Here is a 20032-nt window from a genome sequence, read left to right as displayed (position 1 = left end):
GAGTCCACTGATATTTTTGTTAATTAGGTATACCTGGAATAATTGAGACTGCCAATGATTTGACATTTTAGTGTACAACCAAGGTCCATACTGGCTTTACAATACGTCTAGTCATCAGTTATGTCACCAATAATTTAAATGAGAAATCTACCTTAAAACACCACTCATATATGCCCTTAGCAGGATAATTAAAATAAAAAGCACTAGCAGCTTTGATTTCCATTTTCGTGAATACATACAAGACAAATCTGTACTTTATAGTTAAAATGTGTACAAAAAGTCAAGCCCTGAAGTATTTTTCCCAAGAGAGAAGCTCTGATGTTAAAACTTTGTTAAAAAAAAAAAAAAAGGAGAGAGAGGTAGTGTGTGAAAGGATTTTTACTTAAAATGTTAAACCCCTGCACCGCTTAAAATACGCATGAAATTTAACCTATGTGTTAACATTTTGCCATTCAAGAGTCAAATTTGTATCAACTCACAGAATGTTAGAGCTGGAATGCCGTTAAAAAATAGTGGTATAGAAGCGGAAGAACTCGGGTGACTTCAACGAAAAGGTACAGTGTCACATAATGTTGTGCAGTTGTCAGTTTAGTGGTGCCGTGAGCAACATACATGACGTGTTCTGAGTCCAGCCACCTTCATCTAATGCAGACTTCTTCATGTGTTTTTCCCAGAGAGAAAATATCCTTCAAAACGGAGCCATTTAGTTCTTCATTGTTTCAATAGCACACAGTTGGTACAAAGGTACCCATCTGTCCTAGCCTTACCATAAAATTAATAATAAATAACTCAGAGGAAACTCCGTAAGCCCCAGGGCACGCGTGTGCGCCCCGCAGTCTTCTTACTTGCTACATACAAGCGGTGCTTGTGCACGTTGTCCAGTGGAATCAGGCGAGGGTTGGGAGCTAGCAGCCTTACCTCCAACTTGTCCTAAGTGGGTGCATCGGAAAATAATAAATAGCCTCATAAAATTAATAGCAATAAATGCTACCTGTCCAAGGTGAATACTATATTATTTCTCATAAAGTGTAGGCAGTGTCCCTAGAAATCCCAGTAAGGAAAACCCACGTATCTCATATAAAAAGTGCACAAGTTTGTCCTGTGTGTAAAAATCTCTTAATTTGGGTGCATTTTTTAATCCAAAGTGATTCATACTACTCAAATACGTGAAAAGAGTATAAAAGCACGCCAACAAAACACTAACGACAAAAGGAATGATTTCCAATGAGATGGGAATGAGACAGAAGAGATTAAGGGGGTCTCAAGTATCACCAGTTGATGGAACTGCCTTTGACAACGTAAGTCATACACATATGGAATGAGTTCGTAAATAGGAAAGCTAAAGGATGAACAAACTTTTAACCTGGACAACTGTTACGGTTTCTTAATTCAAGACCATGGCTTCAATGCTTTATGACCTAGGAAGCAATTCCTAAAAACAGTCAATTGGTTCGATTTCTTAGAAATTAGGGGGGAAAGAAGGCATTTGAAAAAATTACTTGTAACAATTAGCAACGGAGGAATAACATTAAAAAATCAAGATAAAATACAAGAAACATAGGAGCTGAGGTCCCCAAGGTACCAAAGGACAGAATCGGACTTCTTCACATTAGAATTAAAAAAATATATAGTTAAAAGAAAAAGCTAACTGGGCTCTGCACAGCAGGTTAAATACACAACCACTTTGAACGGAAATGATCTGGCCCTCTCGTAGTTCTGAGAACGCGCCCTGACATCCAGTTCTCTGTAGACAAAATAGCAAAAGCACATAATTTCATTAGCAAAGGCCCCTTTTAGACTTAAACTCACCTCTGACAAACCCAAGTTTGTATTAACAATTATCAAACTACTATTTTAATAACATTTTAAGCTTGCAATATTATTTTTCTCATGCCTGCTCCAGGTCACTGGTTCAGAGGTATATATGCTTTAAACTACCGAATTTACAAGTCCCTACGGCATCCTCACTCAGAAGACGTTCAGACAAAGGTTTCATAGTGTTATGATCGTCCCGTCTTCTTCTAAGAGTTTTTGATCTGGAGCACGTGTTTCTGTACTTGTGCCACTTGCGACGGGGGCTAAGCTCACTTCATTAGAAGGAATAAAACCATTCTGTCCAGATTCAAAATTGAGTTCTATTTGCGTTAGTGATTCCAGGCTCTCGGTAGCGGGAACAGCTTTCGGAATCTGCTGCGGCACTCCGTCACCTTCAATAATAATGTCGTCCTCATCACTGTCTTCATCCTCTGGCTCAAAGCTCGGCTCTGCCTGCTGGGAATAGCCCAGAAGGCTGTTATCAGTGGACTGGCCAGAGCTGCCAGAAGTCCGACTGTTCCGGACAACATTGTTCCTCTGGTTTGCTGGTCTCACCGTGATGATGAGGTTGCGGCTGTTGGCGATCATCATGTCTGTTACTTGATCAAGACTCTTCCCTGAAACTTCTATGCCGTTGACTTCTAAGACTTCATCATTCACAGCTAACAGTCCTGTGCTTTGAGCCAGGCCTCCGGGGACAAGTCTGGATATAAAGATCCCTGGGACCTTCTCTAAGCCATGAGGTGTTACCCTGACACTGGAGCCATCCCGGATGTAGAATCCCAAGGGTTTCTCAGTGCCGTACTTGTAAAGACGAACCCTACGATGTGTTTCTGGGAGAATATCCACGTCTATAATAGAAGACACGGGTCTGAAGTCTTGGGGCATGCTAATGACTATATGTGGCTTTTTTCTATGGTTGTCAGGACGCAATACGTTGGTTAAAACATTCTTCTTCTTTATTAGTGTGTCTGTACCAAAGGCACTGTAGTCTGCTTCTTCTGTTTAAAAATAAAATACGATAATTATAGAGATACTGTAAAAACACCCACTTATCTACAGTTGAATCTCTACAGAAGGGAGAACTCACATGCATTTGGTACACAAACAATTTAAATATTAGCTTCTAATCAGATCAAAATGTAGTGCAGCGGTAAGACTGCTGTACCAGAAGGAAACCACTAGGTGGCCCTCTCAAGCACACATCACAAAAGAAGCAAATGCTGAAGTTAAATCTGAGCAAGCTCAAAGGCTATTAAGCATTAAGAGGGCAAACACAATTCTGGTAAGTCTTACAAACCATTCTTAAACATCATTTCAAATGCGTTACATAAAATGTATTTTCCCTTCATTTAAGAACCTCCAGTTTGCATATTTCTGATTCTCCTCGATGTAAAACACGACACTTTTGAATCCCAAGGTAAATCAAGAGAATGAACCTGTATGAGAGGCTGACTGGGCAGATAATATGCATTAAATGATAATGTAATAAGAGGAATATAGACCTAGAACTTAGGGATTTTGGTCTTCTGCGAATGTTCTCTTCCAGCTTTCCAGGGGGGAATTCTTCATCTCCCATTTTCCCACTTTGAAAGACGCTGAAGTGGAAGATTTTTAACTTTTTTCTTCACCGTGTGTGAAACAACGGGGGGCAAAGGAACCTGTCTGGGTGGCGGGGACACAACCGGCGGGAGGGAGGACCCTGGCAGCCCGGAGCTGCTGCCTCATTTAACGTGCGGCACGGCCCCCTTGCTGCAGGCATCTTTCTTCCACTAAAGAAATCTGTGTGGCCAAATCCAATTTGCCACGGAGCCTTGTTTTCTTAGGTAAAAAATTTCTCATTTTTAAATGCTGATACCCAATTAAATAACAACAAAAACCAGCTTGAGCCAAATAACATCCGCGGGCTTGAATTCATTCTTCCAGCCAGCAATCTAGAATTCTGATGTAAACTAAGGGAAAACAGGGCACCTAAAACCAGATAGGTATTCTTCAATCACACTGTTGAAGGAAGGCATCTACAAACAAAACATCTCATCAGAGAATGAGGTAGAAAAGGAAATGAAATTGACCACAGGTACAAAACTTGAAATCATGTTTCAAAAATGACCAATGAGAAGAAATTAAAAAATCTTAGCCTCAGCTCCTGCTACAGAGAATAGATCACTGTACTGTGTGGTACAGGGCTTAGCTTCCGTTCTTTCCCTGCACTCTCACCTTCTATTGATAAATATTTCCATCTTTACTCTATAAACCAGGAAATCAAGGGTACAAAATAACCATTAAGAGTACAAAATACAGAGAAAGACTGGACCTGGATTTTCTTATCTGGCCAATACCTTACGCATTCACATAATGAGTATTAAGTGTCAGGTGTGGGTCTGAATATGGAGAACTTGGGTATTTTTTTCTCATGTTGCTTGAACATTCTTTAAAAGCTAGCTGCAGAGGGGCGTCTGGGTGGCGAGTTGGTTAGGCGTCCAACTTAGTTAGGCACAGGTCATGAGGTCGAGCCCCACACCGGGCTCTCTGATGTCAGTGCAGAACACACTTCAGATCCTGTCTGTCTCTCTCTCAAAAATAAATAAACATTAAAAAAAAAAAAAAAAAAAAAAAAAAAAGGCTAGTTGCAGATAAATGTACAAGACCAGGGGTACCTTAATTTTTGGCATTTTTTCCCCCTGGGGCAAATTCTGTCTTCATTTATAAAATATGCATACTATGTTCCTACAGAGACAAATTTATTTATAATTTGGCTTTGGAAATTAACCCAGTGACACAAGAATCTTTTTGGCAACACTTGGCAAAGACTATCAACAACAGTCTTCTACTGAATGTATTTTCCCAAAAGTATCTTTTCATTTTAAAACAATCAATTTAAAAAAACCTACATAATATTTATAAGGAAAATTCCACACTGTACACACTGGAACAAAATTAAGTTGCCTACATGGGAAACCTGACCCCCGCCCTCCCCCCAAAAAAGAAAAAACAATCCTAAATCTGCATAATTTGGCATTGCATCCAGACTGTTTGAATGCTCTCTGCTAAATTCTCAAAAGCAATATGCCCCAGTACAAAGGCACCTTTGTTCTCCCATCTAGCTAATCAGTTTCTAGCCACTGGGAAAAGAAATATTTTGGCAGGAAGCCAGGGTGCAGAGTGTTAGTTTAAAGTGTAAAGGTGACTGTCCACTGGGAACCGGGAGTTCATTTTCTACCTGAGTCTGTGTATCAAAGCACTGAACTCACAATGAGATGGAAAGTTTGCAAACTTGGTTCACAGCAACCTCCCCGCCCCCCACGCCGTAAAAACCCGGGCTTATGCAACAGTACATGATACAGGCTCAACACCTCCCTTATCCCAAGCCCGTCTCTCAGCCACAGCGTCAGCTAACTGCGATCATCACAGATCCACTTGGAATGCCTGCCAGGAGCCAAACTGCGGGTCTCCCTTCCTTACAGAAAGTTCCTGTGCTTTACTTAAGAGAGGAGCCTTGCAGCCACTCCCCGGGACCTCTTACTCTTGCAACAGTTAATTCCGAAAGGCCTGGCTGTCTCATTCCTTAACGGACATTGAGTCGTGAGTCACAGATTCAGAACAGGGGGTAAGGGTCCGCTAGTGACCTAGGGCAGGCACAGATACACGAAATAAAAGCCTACGGTGTTAAAGCAAATCTGGGGGATAAAAAAACCCAAACCCTCCTATAAACCCCATCAGCACCCCTGTAGAGTAAACACAGTAACAGTTCACAGTAATCAAGAAAGTTCACGATGACCCATTTGAAGTTCGATGAGAAGACAGGGAAGGAAGTAATTTCTGAAATTATCCTCCTCCAGGGTCGACAAACTTTTCCCCAAAAGAGCTCTGGAGTAAGTATTTTAGGTGTTGCAGGTCATATAGTCGCTGCTGCAAAAGCCACGATCAGTACGTAAAGGAATGAGTGTGGCCGTGGTCCAAGAAAACTTTATTTACAAAAACAGCCAGCAAGCCTTGTTTGCCAACCTTTGTTCTAATCCAAAATGGTTAAATGAACTAGATCTGGCAGCTTTAAAAGGATTAAATATCACCTAAAGCAACATTCAAAGTATGCAAATCCCTTCACTTCCTAATATAAGCAAACCAATCACCAAACGCGAAGCTGCACTAGGATGTAGCCAGGCCGATCCTGCGACCAAGAGAAGGTGGGGGCTTGTTCTCGTGGTGCTTGCACTCCACAAGAGGGGACTCCACAAGAGGGGACTCCACAAGAGGGGACTCCACAAGAGGGGCCGGCAACCCGAATTTCAAACAATTAGGTTATTAGAAGGAGCCAAGAAGTGTGGTTTGTCTACAGTGCACCGTAGGAGCCTGGCCTGGTTTGCAGGGAGACACAAGGCTTCTCCAGGGAAGTGAGGTTTGTGCTGAGACTGGAAAAGAAGCCAGTAGCTAATCAGGTAGAAGGGAGGGAAGAACGTTCCAGGCACAGGATCCAACGAATATAGAGAAGGGCTGGATGGGGCAGACGAAGAAGTCCAATAGAGAGAGGGGGGGAGGGGAGGAGAAGGAGCCAAGAGCCCAGTTAGAGGCAGCAGGGGCCCTGCAGACAAACAGGGCCTGGGGGGTGGGGGGGTTAAGGATTATGGACTTCAGCCTAAGGGCAATGGGAAGAAAACCAAAGGTTTGGGTTTTTCTACTAAGCTCACCCAGGCTGTAAACTGGAGAATGGCCCTGAGGGAGAAAACGGGGAGCCGTGAAGTGATTTTGGATGGCCCCTGGCCTGGAGCAGAGGTAGTGCTGATGGGGAAACGAACGTGAAAAATAATTAGAACAGTTTTAATACTAACAGGCTCGGTGCCTGAGCAAAAGGGAGGCATGTGTCAAAGGTGACACCCAGGTTTCTGTCATGAGCAACTCGTGTCACAATTTCTTCTTTTTATTTTATTTGACCTTATTTCTTGGGCCACACCTTTAAACCATTTTTTACAATTTACAATTAAAATGCATATCCTTTAGAGCATTTTTAAGTCGAACCCTGATTCACTGAAATGGAGTCTTAAAGCCCATCTGCAGAATAATGTCGAGTGCACAGTTTTAAGAGATGAATGGGGTGCCTGACCAGGTGTCTGGGCCACAAGACCATGTCTTAAGTGAGAGAGTGTGTAAAAGGAGGCCCTTCTAGTGTTTCCAGCAAACTCTTCTGAATAAATCCAAGATAAAAATGCATTTGTCTGAGATCATACAAAAACTGATGATAATAGACCACGAAGTTGTGGTGTGGATATTCTGATCAGATCTGGGGAGGAGTCTGAGCACCACAACAGATCCCAGACTTGGCTGCCTGTCATGCGAGCTGCGAAGCTTTTAAACTCCAACAGGGGATGGGGGCTGACAAAAGATCTGGCAATCTTCTCTGTGAATACAACTTTTAAGATACCAGAGACTTTATCTTCTTTTGGTTCTGCTTCGGATGATAATAGCCCTAGAGATGGGGTCTTTCTTCTAACAACAAATTATTATAAAACATAAAACCTTTCAAGATATGTAACGATAGTTTATGCATTCAACTGTGACCTTTCAATTCAAAGAAACTCTTAGAAGCATCAGATTTTCAATTAAAGATGTACCGTAAAAGACACAGTTTTAAAATTTTAAATGGTTCTGAAGTTTGTTTTTTAAAATCACTTGGTACCATATCAAATGTAATTGCTGCCCTAACGATTCCTAAACTGGGATCAACAAGCCAAGAAAACAGAAAATGTGTTGTAATTAAGCAGTGAAATGTTACTATATGTAATGTCATGCTTTATATTAGTTTCCTGACTTTAATGCTGATTATCATTTACATAAAATCAGCTTTCTACTTACGCATCTGTTGATCTTTAAAAGAAAAAAAAGTATCACCGTGAATCACAGGGCAATGAGCAAGTCTGTAAGACAGACAGTAAAGATAACTAACTTGCCCTTACATAAGGTGACTTCAGGTCTGATAAAGGTGGGAGGGTCAGGGGGCTTTGGCTAGGGTGGTCCAAAGAGACTCCTAGAAGAAAGTTATGTGTGTTAAGATCTGAATGATGAGGAGGGAGCCATGGGAGGAGCAAGGAAAAGGGGAAAAGAACAGCAGAAACACAGAGAGAGCAACAAGCTTTCCAAATCTGAGCCAGAAAGCAAGCCAGCCTGGTGGGCTGTGATGAGGGAGTAGGGGAACAGAGAAAGATGACGTTGTAAAGTCCAAGGCAGGAAGGATGTTATTCTGGGTAGAGTGGGAAGGGAGAAGGGGGGTTATGAAGCAGGAATGACTCGACCAGCTTACTTTTCTGCCTTCCTTAAGTCCTATTTGCATTACACTTTCATTTTAATTTTAATTTTAATGTTTATTTATTTTTGAGACAGACAGAGATAGGATGCGAGTGGGTTAGGAGCAGAGAGAGAGAGAGAGAGACAGAGAGAGAGAGACAGAGAGACAGAGACAGAGTCTGAAGCAGGCTCCAGGTTCCAAGCTATCAGCACAGAGCCCGACGCGGGGCTCGAAATTACCAGCTGTGAGATCATGACCTGAGCCGAAGTCTGACGCTCAACCGACTGAGCCACCCAGGCGCCCCAAATTACACTTGTATTTTTAAAAGCAAAAATGTTCTGTTGAATGCACTGCCTATTTCTAAATCAAATTCTAAGAGCTGTTCACTATATTGGACATTTACTTCTAGGGCAAAAAAAACTTTTGTTCACATAGAAACATATTTAAAAAGCAAATAGCAGAACATAACCTCCCTTACCAGACATCAGGATTAATCCCACAATCATTAAGTGTCACTATTCCAGTAATAAGCACACGTAGTGGTATAATCCAACTCTTAAAATCTAACAAAAAGGATAATCCAACAAAATTTTGTCGGATGGCAGGAGTTTAAAAATAGTCACTCCTCATTTCAATACACATTCCAAACAGCAATGAAGTTTTTAATGAAAATTACAATGGCTAACAAGGAAGGCCTACCACTCAATGATTCAGCTTCTTCTGCTTAACACAAGTTCCGCTTGAATGTCTTGTCTTCTCTCCTCTACTGCCGTTCCTTCCTCTCCAACAGTCTCTACACAACTAGACAAGGGCCCACTCCTGTCTTCATCCCTGCGAGACCTGATGTCCACTCTCAAGAATTTCAATGATCACTTTTCCAGACTTTCAATCTTCTCTGACGAGCCTCTAGATCTCGATCATAAGTTCCAGTCTCCTACTTCCAATTTCCTATATGACACAATTAAAACTCATCAGCCAAATAAGCCCCCCCCCCTTTTTTAATGTTTAGTCTATTTTTGAGAGAGAGACAGACAGACAGAGCATGAATGGGGAGGGGCAGAGAGAGAAGGAGACACAGAACCCAAAACAAGCTCCAGGCTCCGAGTTGTCAGCACAGAGCCCGACGTGGGGCTTAACCCCACAAACTGCAAGATCATGACCTGAGACGAAGTCAGCACTTGACCAACTGAGCCACCCAGGCACCCCCCCAAATAAGCCTTTTTTGTTCTAAAACCAAATCCATTTTCTTTCCAAGTCAATGTCCCTCTTCCAAATTCTGCTTGTTTATGGCACTGTCCCAGCCATCAGACTCAAATCCAGAAACCTATTTATTCTGTTTGAGTCCTCTTCATGTCCCCACCATGCAGTGGGGAGCAGTGACTCTCAAGTACCAGATTCGCCCCTTTCCTCACCTGCCTCCTCCACCGGGGCAGCTTCCCGGCTGCCTCGTCATGCCAGCTACTTGTCCTCTCCTCTAAGACCGCTGCTCACTCCATCTCATCCCCAACAGCCAAATTAATCTTCCTAGGCTAATACTCTAATTGTACTACACCACTGTTAGGTTCCTACGCAATCCATCTCTGGGGTCTCTGGGAAAATTAACGTGTGTGCTTCTAAGTATTTTGTGAACAGCGTAAATGTGACCCTCGGAGGTTTGTCGGTGGACTTTAGTTCCTCCAAACCTAGAAAAGCAGAGCTATAAGACCAGTGCGGTCCCAAAGCCCTGGGAGTGGTCCAAGGCTTATCAACCGATTGGAAATAAAGTTTCACCTTCAAGGGTAATCCCCACCCATTCTCTCAAACTGCTCTCTGGGTTCGTTTATAAACATAGAAAGGCTCTCATTATCCCGCCAAGACTGAGCTTGCTGCTGTCACACTGGCTTTCTAAACCTCTTCATTTACCAAAGACAAAGGAATAAACCCCACACATCAGGCCCATGTGCAGACAGGCAGACACGGAGGAGGCCGTAAAGTTTAAAAAAAAAAAAAAGTTTTAAGACTCAAAGTACATTTGAAAATGCTTGTCCCACAGAATGATTTTTCAAATGTTCTTTTGCAAGACTAATATCAGTGTTTAAATTCCTCCAAAATAATGGCTTCCTATCTAATTTTCCAGATAACTAACTAACATTATTTCTGTGAAAAACATCCTAAGTAAGTAACTTTCCTTCAGGTATCTATTAAGTAGTAAACACAGCATCTGAGAGTTCGTTGCCACAAAAAAAAAAAAAAAAAAAAAAAAAAAAAAAAAAAAAAAAAAAAAAAAAAAAAAATTAGAATGTTTCTCTGATTTCAAAGTCATAGCCTTTCCAAAACATCTTTCTGAATGAACAAAACTCTATTCACCAAAGTGAATATTCAATGCATATCCTATCAATGAGGAAAATAAACTACTTCTGTTTCTAAAACAATTCTTCTACACAGTGGTACTTACCCTTTTTTTGTATAAAAATCCTAAGTAGTGGATTGGCCGTTGAAACAGCTTTGTGATAATTATCGTCATTGTTTATAGGTAGTAAGTCTCCATGGATGTCCGCATAGCCTACTAAAACGTCAACATTGGGTATCTTATGAACATGTTGCAGTAATCCATAAAACTCCTCAAATTTTCCAGGTTTGGATCTTTCCAGTGAAAACCGACGAAATTCCGCTCCAAACTATAAATACAATGAACACATTAATTAAAAACAAAATAAGTAACAGGACCCGATTTGAAAATGCACGCCACAGGAAAATTAACAGGCACGGTACTTCCCTTAATAAACAAGATAGTGGCAGTGACACAGTCCTTGGAACCCTCACAATCTGCAGATAAAACAGCATAAGAAAGGCACAGGAATGTGCCTTCTCACCACTGCATCTCTGAGGGGCACTCCCTTCAGGAGATGCAGGCTCACTTCAACCCCTGGGGTACGCAGGCCTCACTGGGGACTGTCCTGCAACGGTGACTCAGCTCAAACCGGTCTGGAGCCCAGATCTCGACCGGCAGTACTCTCCCCACTCAGGCCGTGTGGTAACAAAGATGCGCCCAAGTCTTTATTTTGGTCATTAGCAAAAAGTACCTAAGTTTCTTCCCTTATAAAAGGGATTATGACTTCGCAGGAAGTGGCAAGAATTAACAGCAACATATAAAAAAGGGGCTTTGAGTTTCTTGGCATTAAGCTACCACACAAATAGAGGTATATAAGAAATAGGTCTAGAGATAAGGAGTATCTTCCCTATGATAATGCTGGAAAAAAGAAGCTTTATTAATACATAAAATGTATATCCTACAACCACCCACATAACTAACACAAGAAGTGGTTATGTGCTTGGCACAGTGCTGAGCCCTATAGATGGGCTGGGAGCAGGAGCTCACCAATTAGTGGGTAAAGAGGACAATGACATCAGCAAGGTCTTAAGGGATCAAAGAAACACCTCTATCAGACCCAATATTTACCTTCACAATTCTGATTTTCGGGTATGTTTCCCTACTCTAGAATCACATCTCTGCTCTCCAAATGCCAGATGATTAAAGTGGCTGTTATTGAACACTAAGGACTGGCTTCATCTAGTCCCTGATAAACAGGATCTATGACTTAATATGGGACTACCTTCCTCAATGTGGAAACCTAGGAAAGGTTCATCAGCCTTCCTCAAAAAGTGTCCTGGCCACAGAAGTCTAGAAATGCTATGTAACTATAATCACACTCTTAAGGAATCACTGTGGAGACCGGATATTACAGACTCAGTTCAGTCCTACAGTTGATTTTTTTTTTTAATTTTAAACAAATGTTTGCCAAATATGTTCTACCACTGAACTTATTTTTCCTCTAAATATCTACTATTAACAAGAAATATTAATGTATTCTAATGTAATGTAATGCTAACACAGCCTTAAGCATCATGCAGAGAAAGTCACCGTCAGAATAATTTGAGAGGTTACAAATGTGTCAATTCATCTTCCCAAGGACCTATGGGATATCTGAAGTCACTGTCCTTATTGTATTTAAGAAGTTCATCTGCTTACTAATACCCACACTGCTCACTAGTTTTAAATTAAGTTAAAAACTCCCTAAAGCTGACTCTTACCTCTAATAAATAATTTAAAAAGTTTCCAAAACACATTCTTGAAACACAAACACCAGCATTTGTCAAGAATATAAGGTGACTCATACCTAAAACTCTCAAAAAGTTTAGTCACACCTTCATGTTTCAAGGTAAATAAAAACTGGGCAACACCCTTCATATCAGAGCTAGTCTTACGATGTTATCAAAAGTCTGTTTCTCCTCCATTTTCTTTATTCTGGTATCATAAGGCAGAGTTGCTAGTGTTTTCTGATTCATGCCAGGGTTATCACTTCTCCTGGTACATGTATAAGAGTAACATCTAACAACTGAACATTTCAGGGCTCCAATGTCTTTGCTTTTGCTAAAGCTTTTGGGTGAAAAGCTTCTGCTTAACATTTTTTCTCTTCCTTAAATGTTAGGATAAAAACAATGAAAAACTGTATGGCTTCACGGCAGCTGTGCCCTTTTGCAAATGTTAGCAGAAAACAAAACCAAACAAGAGAAACTGTTATGCTTCTTGCAGAAAAACAGGACCAAGAGAACGTTTGACTACGTGAAGAAAAATACTAAGAGAGAAAATCAAGACCCACTCAACAACTATCCACTATGTGAACCATTTATAACCCTTTTTTAGCCCAGTCTACTTTGTCCTGGCCACACAGAATTTGGCCTTCTCCCCTGGGAGAATGGACACCTTCTCTCAGCATCTGTTGGTACATCCGAGAAAAGCAAAGTTAATTTTGATATTGTCTGCCCACGAATAACAATCAGAAAATGTACAGCTCAGGAGCTGTCCCAAGGTTATTAAAGGATACCCCCTTCAATACTGATTAAGAACTCTCCTAGGTCCGCAAAGATAATGAAGTTGACACACTGTTTTCTACGCAGAAGTAAAAGAGATTCCCAAACGCGGATCTGCACATCACCTGGTCCTGGCTGCAACCTCTTGAGGATCAGTTTTGTAAAAAGCTCTGATATCACCAAAGCAGTGACAAAGGGAAATACTGTTTCAAACATCTGTCCAAATATTTTTTAAATGATGAGGACAAGTGTTTAATTTAATCCACTGAAAATAAGTGTGTCAACAATATCTATTTAAAACACAAGGTGTCACAGACACATTAAAAACAGGACCTAATGCTGTGTCTATTCATCGACAGCTAGAACAATGATGGAGCCACACTTCACTTGGTGCGGGTTCTCAGAGCGCCTTGACTCTAGTTAAGAGAGGAGGTTCACTAACAGGGCAGCCTGGCAGGTCAAATAGGTAACATGTAGCCGACATAAGTGTGGGAAAGATTCACAGATCAGCTGACAGCAGAGAAGGGGCAGAAAGCCTGAAATTCCAGTCCCCCAAATGCTCCAGGTTTCTAGTCCAAGAGATAAATTACCACTTCACTGTATTTATCAGTGCACGTAGAATCTCGACTCATTTTTCCTAGGATAAAAAAATTAAAGACTTGCTACCAAGATTAGGACCACAAACTGAATTTTAAAATTATGCAATATCATAAGTGTTTTTCTTTTCTTAACCTCAACTCCCACAGGCGCAACCTAGATTTATAACAGAAATGCCTGAGAAAGTTCAACCACTGGGCACAGAACCACTACTGCCCCTATGCAGCTCAGGAAAAACGTCTGTGTATCTGGAGTCATCTTAACCCTTAGCTTAAGCATGTCCCTCCAATTTGCTATGACAGTTCCATGGAGGACACAGGGAAGAGTGTATTCCTTAAACTGCCGTAATTGCATTTCTGTCCCTATTAAACAACGGTTTTTGCAACTAGTGCCTATCCTGATACACAAGTTAAGTCACAAATAGCATCGTTAAATGAGGTTACAAAAAATTCATGCCAATATTCTTGATGTCAGGATCTCAGTTACAGCAACCCACACAACTCTGCTTATCAACTCTAGACAATAAAACCATTCTATCCACGGGCTCCCTGATTTTGTATTTGCCCTAAGTAGTCTTACATTCAATGACGTTTCATTATTTTTTAAGTGGATACGTGCTGTACTGTTCTCCCAGGCTTGTACCCCCGTTTTGGTTTTCTCAACTCTATTTTAAACGTTCTCATAAACATCTGTATTCTATGGAGCGTAGAAGTTACTCTGTAAAAAGGCTTTCAGGTTTTGTCATGAAAGCAGAGCTTGGCGAAGTCATCATCTTCCTGAGCCCTCTGTTTTCTCCGAGAAGCAAACTAGATTAAGCTCTTTTTGACTCTTCAACTCATGGAAATGGTTTTGCTTGAAAATGTGGTTGCCGAACACCTCCAGGTTCCAGCTCAAAACCCCCTTTTGGAAAGCATGCTCTAACTAATCCCTACAGACTACCCTGCTCAGGGAGCCTTGCGATTCAGGAATTCAGTGGACAGGGACGGAATCCTCAGCAGACGGGCATACCGCTCGGTCAGGAATGAAAACACTTGATGTGAAAAGGTAGCACGATGGAATGAAAAGCGCATCCAACCTCAAACTGTAAAGTGCTACTCAAACGAAAGGTGATAGTGTTAATTTTGTAGATTAAACGCCTACCAAAGTTAGTGCTGGAAAAATCCCTAGCAGGAAGCAAAGCTAACTTTAAAAGGGCTCTTGACTTCACTGGGCTCTCCCTTTCACCAACTCGATGCACCCTTGAACCGCAGAAAGGGTAACATTTTGTGGCCCCGCGGGCTCCAAATACTTTGGACTCACAGACCAGGAGCTAGAATTCCCCCCCAAAGATTTCCTACCACCCAGCGCTCCCATCCCCGCACAGGAATGAGATTTAAGGAACGAGATTAAGTGCTCCACTGGTCTTCCCACCTGGGCTAGGGGCAAACCCAAGCCCCACCTTCGCCCCCTTCTCACCAAGTTTTCTCTCCGCTACCTCCTGCCTCCAAATCCCACTGCCGCACCCCCCCCCCCCCGCGGTTGCAGACAACGGGCAGCCCCCTCAGGCCGCCCCGGCCACCCCCCTTCCCCTGGCCCCCATCGGCCGGCGGCTCCGCCCAGCCCGGCCCCGCGCACCTTGCTCTTCACCTCCATGGTGCCCAGGCAGCCGCTGCCCGCTCCGTGCCGGTGACTGCGGTTCATGCTGAGGCCGGGCCCCGCGGCGGCCTCCTCCGGCCGGGCCGCCCCTCGGGAGCGCAGGGAGCGAGTGCGCGGCCGGCGGGCTGGGGACGCGGCTGCGGCCCGGGCGCTTCCTCACAGGCACCTGCAGAGGGGGCGGCCGCGGCCCGGGTCTCCGCGCAGAGCTCCGCTCGGCTGGCTCCTCACGCGGCGAGACCAAGGGTCCGACTGGCGGCGCGGCGGGCGGGGACGCGACTCCCTCCCTCCGGGCCTCGGCGGCGGCCGCGACGGCGGAGAAGGAGGAGGAGGGGGCGGAGCAGAGGCGACAGGCGCCGCAGTCTCGCTCTCGGCCGCCTCCCCCGCACGCCCGCGCGCGCGCGCACCCGAGCCTGGCCGGAGCGGAGGCGCGTGAGCGCGCTCACCTGCAGTCGCCGCAGAAGCCTCGGCGGCTCGCGCTCCGCCCACACCCAATAGGAAGCGCGCACCTGCGCCCGCGCCGCCAACCAATCGATACCCGCCTCGCGAAGCGCGTGGGCGGACCGCCTTCTCGAAAATCCCGCCCACCGCCCTGCGATTGGCCCCGCGCTGCGAGGGAGGGGCGGGATCACCTGAAGCTTTGGGCCTCCTCCCCGGACCTAGCAGGACATCCATAAAGCGCATGCGCGGGCTCCGGCGTTTCCGCCTCGGGAAGGCCGGCCGGAAGCGCGAGCGCACCTGGAGAGGAGCTGGGGCGGGTGGGCCTTTTGCGCAAGCGCAGGCACGCGCCCGATCGCCCAGTCCCGGCGAGAGCGCGCCCGGCGCGGGGGTGTGCTGCGCGGCCCAGCGGGCTGCAGGAGTGGGGTGGGGCTGCTCGGTTCCCGCCGTCCCCGCCCCTCGTCCGCTTTGGGATGCTGCACCCTGCAGCAGCGTCCCTCCACCACCCGGTTGGGTCGTTTCGGCGTCCAGCTGCAAGTCTGGTTACAAAATAAAAGTTTTCTCGCCTCTGCAACAGTTACTAGGGGAGAGCATCAGGGCTCTTCAGGCTTGGTTTTGTCCGTAGAGATTTTTTCCTGCAATCCGTCAGGTCCCACGAGGTCGAGAGGGCGCCGTGAGGGAGGGAAAGAGAGTCGAGGACCAGGATGGCTCCCCTCCGGTGCGGCTTCCCTGAGGACTTCCAGACCGGCCTTCCAGGGCTTTCTTTTTTCCTTTGCTTATTTCGTACTTGTTTATTTTTAACCACTGAAGTCTTTCTCTCCCTCCTCCAGCCATTTCTTGGCCATTCGCTCTTTGCGCCAATGACAGCCCCTGGACAATGTCCTTTTCTCCCACCGGAGTGATAGAGCTGTGTCCCTGGTAAAAGACTGAACCCTTCCCTCCAAATGCCCCAGAGCAGGTTTCTTCTCAAAGGGACGCTGTTAAGCACTGGCCATGCCCAGGAAGTGGGCAGAAGACCCTCAAGTCCCCGCCCCCTGAAGAAGGACCCACCAGGGACCGGCTCACAAAGAGCTGTTGACCCCTCCCCTGCGCCCACCTGGGGCTGGGGGCAGGAACGGTTATACCCTGCCTAACCGTGGCCAGGACGAATTGCTTAGGGTGCTTGGTTCCACCCGAGTCCTCAGGGCCTTCCCCTCACCGTCTACCTACCTCAGATCCCGTCTGACACCTTGTACATCCTTGTCAGCACGTGTGTGGCAGGTTTCGGGTTTTTTTCATGTTTTTGGAGTAATCTGGCCCCGCCCCAGGACGAAAGCAATGAGGAGGCAGGGACCACATCAACCACGTCAACTCACTGTTCAGCAGGTAGCAAGGTACCTGACCCAGATAGGTCTTTGCCCCGGGCCGGCGTGGAGCGAGTGTGGTTTCCCCGTGCTAACTTTGCCCCACCTGGGCTCCAAGGTGAGAAGCCCATCTTTCCCCCTGGCGGTGGGGGAGGGGGTTCGGTTCACCATGTGTCCGTGAGGGAATTTAAGGTTTTTATGGTCACTTTGGGTAGAAGAAGGGATGGAAAGGATTCCACCCCAAGCAGAATAGTAATAAGGCCTGCCACCTCTAATCTGTTCAGAAGCACCTGCTACGTGACTCAACGTGCGCTGGAAATGAGGTGGGCAGCTCCACAGTTTGGTCTCAAGACCCATTGACACTCTTAAAAATTATAGAGGCCCCCAAGCATTTTGTTTATGTGCCTCACGTCTTTTACTGTTCATCGATGTCCAAACACAGGAACACAAAAGCACACCTTCCAACAGTCATCAGGGTGATAATCATCACATGTCATGCCCCTTCAGAAGACACCACTGTATATACCTGTGAGACAACGAGGGTGACAAGAGGAAGTGACTGTGTTAGTATTGTGAAAATCGTGTTGGGTTTGAGAAATCCCCTCAAAAGGTCTCAGGGACACCCAGGGAACCCACTTTAGGACCGCTGAAGAGAAAAACCTGTCACAGCCTTTAGGAACCTTTATTCTCAGCTGTCACCCTCCTCTCCCCAGTCGCCGTGCCCTGGAAGCCAGGGCCCCAGTTCAATGTGAGCGATTATTGGGTGGCTGGCTGAGCTTTATTCCTGTTATCCGTCCTGATTTATCAGGCCCTTTTCAAAAGGAAGTTCGTGGATGCCAACACACCTGCGTGGGCCCTGCATTCCTGGAGGTATTGTCACGTCCTCTCTCCCCTCCTCTGGGTGTGGCATCCCTCTTGGACTTTCCTTTCTAGAAGGGAGGGCCAGGCCAGAGCTTCCTGGATCTCCTGAGCGGAATTTGCTCTGAGGCTTGCGTCATAGGTGCGCCTGAGCTGTGTAAGGAAGGAATGTGGAGGATAGTTTGAATTTGATAAACGTGTTGTGGAGGAGGGGGACCCCTTTCATTCCAAGAGCTGTTGTGGCCACAAGTGCGTTGTCGGGGCCTGCATTTCAGCCTTACTTGAGAAGCATGAAGCCCAGAGAAACAGCACAGAGGGTTTATATTTCTGTTTCTTTAGTTCCAAGACTGAACCCTAATCTCATTTCTCTCCATCAGCCCTCCCCACCCCCAAATCCTCAAGCCAAAGCTGCTCAAGACTTACGTGTGGAATAAAAGCTGGTCCCATGCGTCGGAGAATTAGTACCCAGTGAGTTAGCAAGACAAGTAAGGTATGACACAAACTCGATAAATTACAGGTTCTCAAAATCATTAGTTGGCAATCGGCTACCGCTGATAATCACAGCCACACACTGTGTCCTTCCAGCCCGTCTCTGCCCTCTGGAAAAACCAATGAGGGTTACATCTCTGTTTCATCTTCCTTTTCAGTACTTTCTGTCTTTAAGGTCGTCTCCAACTTAACACGACTGTTTTCTTTTGGAACCTACCTTGTGAGGTGGAAAGAGTCTGTACTTTTCCACGATTAGTTTTATTGATTCATGTTTTATACAATAACACTTCTTTCTTTCCTTCATCCTCCAACTCTTAGGTGGGGCGGGGGGGAGAGAGAGGTGCCAAGAAATCATATATACTGGTGTTAAGATTTTATTCAAGGGGCGCCTAGATGGCTCAGTCAGTTGAGTGTCCGGCTTCAGCTCAGGTCATGATCTCACAGTTTGTGGGTTCAAGCCCTGCGTCGGGCTCTGTGCTGACAGCTTAGAGCCTGGAGCCTGCTACTGATTCTGTGTCTCCCTGTCTCTCTGCTCCTCCCCCACTCATGCTCTGTCTCTCTCTCTCTCCTTCAAAAATAAATTAAAAAAATTTTTTTTAAATAAAAAAAAAGATTTTATTCAAGACGTTTCTCTTGCCTGCTCTTTTTCTCCTTGATTGCTCAAGTTCCAGCTTTGATGGAGAGGGAGCTGGTTAATAATTCTCTGAGAAAGAGTTGAAGTGTATGTTTATGAATCTCAGACTACTCACCAAAGCATTTTAAGCCTTTTAGCAGAGGTGGAATGAAGTCACGTGATCGGTTTTCTGGTTACTAGCTTCTAACACTTTGGTACTTTGTGTGGGGGTGGGGTGGATGTGCTCAAAGCTCAGGAAACTGATGAATTATCTCCTGTAGCCTTTAAGAAGCTAGATGCCCTTGTCTTCAGTAAAAGCCCATCTTTGTGGGAGGTGCTATGTGCCAGGCACAGTGCAAGAGCCCTGCTCTTGAGAAGTCTGCCCTCTGACTTTTTCCCTCTCTAGGACTCAATTTCTCCATCTGTGAATGCAGGCACTGGATGAGCTCATCTCCACAATCCCTTCCAGCTCTTAACATTCTATGGCACCCCAGGGATAATAGAGATTGATCATCATTTCAACATTACCAGGGATGAACTAGAATGAAAAGTGTAATCTTTCCATCAGGCTCAACAGGCAGGCTGCAGTCATCAGCTAAAATATTCCAGTTCCTAGGAGGTGTTGAGAAGACGATCAAAATTAACATTTATGAGGGTCCTACCTGGTTCCAGGAGCCGTGCCGAGTGCTTTCCCGTGGATTATCTTATTGACTTTTAAGTAACACCGGAAGAGCTTTCTATTTGGAAACACTCAAGTCCTCAGTTTTTCTTTTTTTTTTTTTTTTTTTTTTTTTTTATAAAAATTTTTTTTTTCAACGTTTTTTATTTATTTTTGGGACAGAGAGACACAGAGCATGAACGGGGGAGGGGCAGAGAGAGAGGGAGACACAGAATCGGAAACAGGCTCCAGGCTCCGAGCCATCAGCCCAGAGCCTGACGCGGGGCTCGAACTCACGGACCGCGAGATCGTGACCTGGCTGAAGTCGGACGCTTAACCGACTGCGCCACCCAGGCGCCCCTCAAGTCCTCAGTTTTTCAAGTGATAGATGTTAACTTGAGCCCTTGCTCTGCTCCTCACCGGCTGGGTGACCTTGGCCTTGTTCCTTTAACTGCTCAGAG

General features: G+C 45.0%; 1 protein-coding gene across 1 annotated transcript; it reads right to left on the bottom strand.

Annotated features, from left to right (window-relative positions):
• Positions 1-336: 336 nt before the first annotated feature.
• PARD6B (par-6 family cell polarity regulator beta) lies at positions 337-16603 on the bottom strand. The gene is made up of 3 exons (XM_060620182.3): positions 15155-16603; positions 10527-10749; positions 337-2816 (listed from the first exon to the last, which is right to left on the bottom strand). Exons 1-3 carry the CDS (start codon positions 15218-15220, stop codon positions 1993-1995), a joined length of 1113 nt encoding a protein of 370 aa, XP_060476165.2. The 5' UTR covers positions 15221-16603; the 3' UTR covers positions 337-1992.
• Between the last annotated feature and the right edge of the window lie 3429 nt (positions 16604-20032).

The sequence above is a fragment of the Panthera onca genome, chromosome A3 (genome assembly GCF_046562875.1).
Source record: "Panthera onca isolate mPanOnc1 chromosome A3, mPanOnc1 haplotype 2, whole genome shotgun sequence".
NCBI lineage: Eukaryota > Metazoa > Chordata > Mammalia > Carnivora > Felidae > Panthera > Panthera onca.
This window is presented reverse-complemented; position numbering and strand designations above follow the sequence as displayed.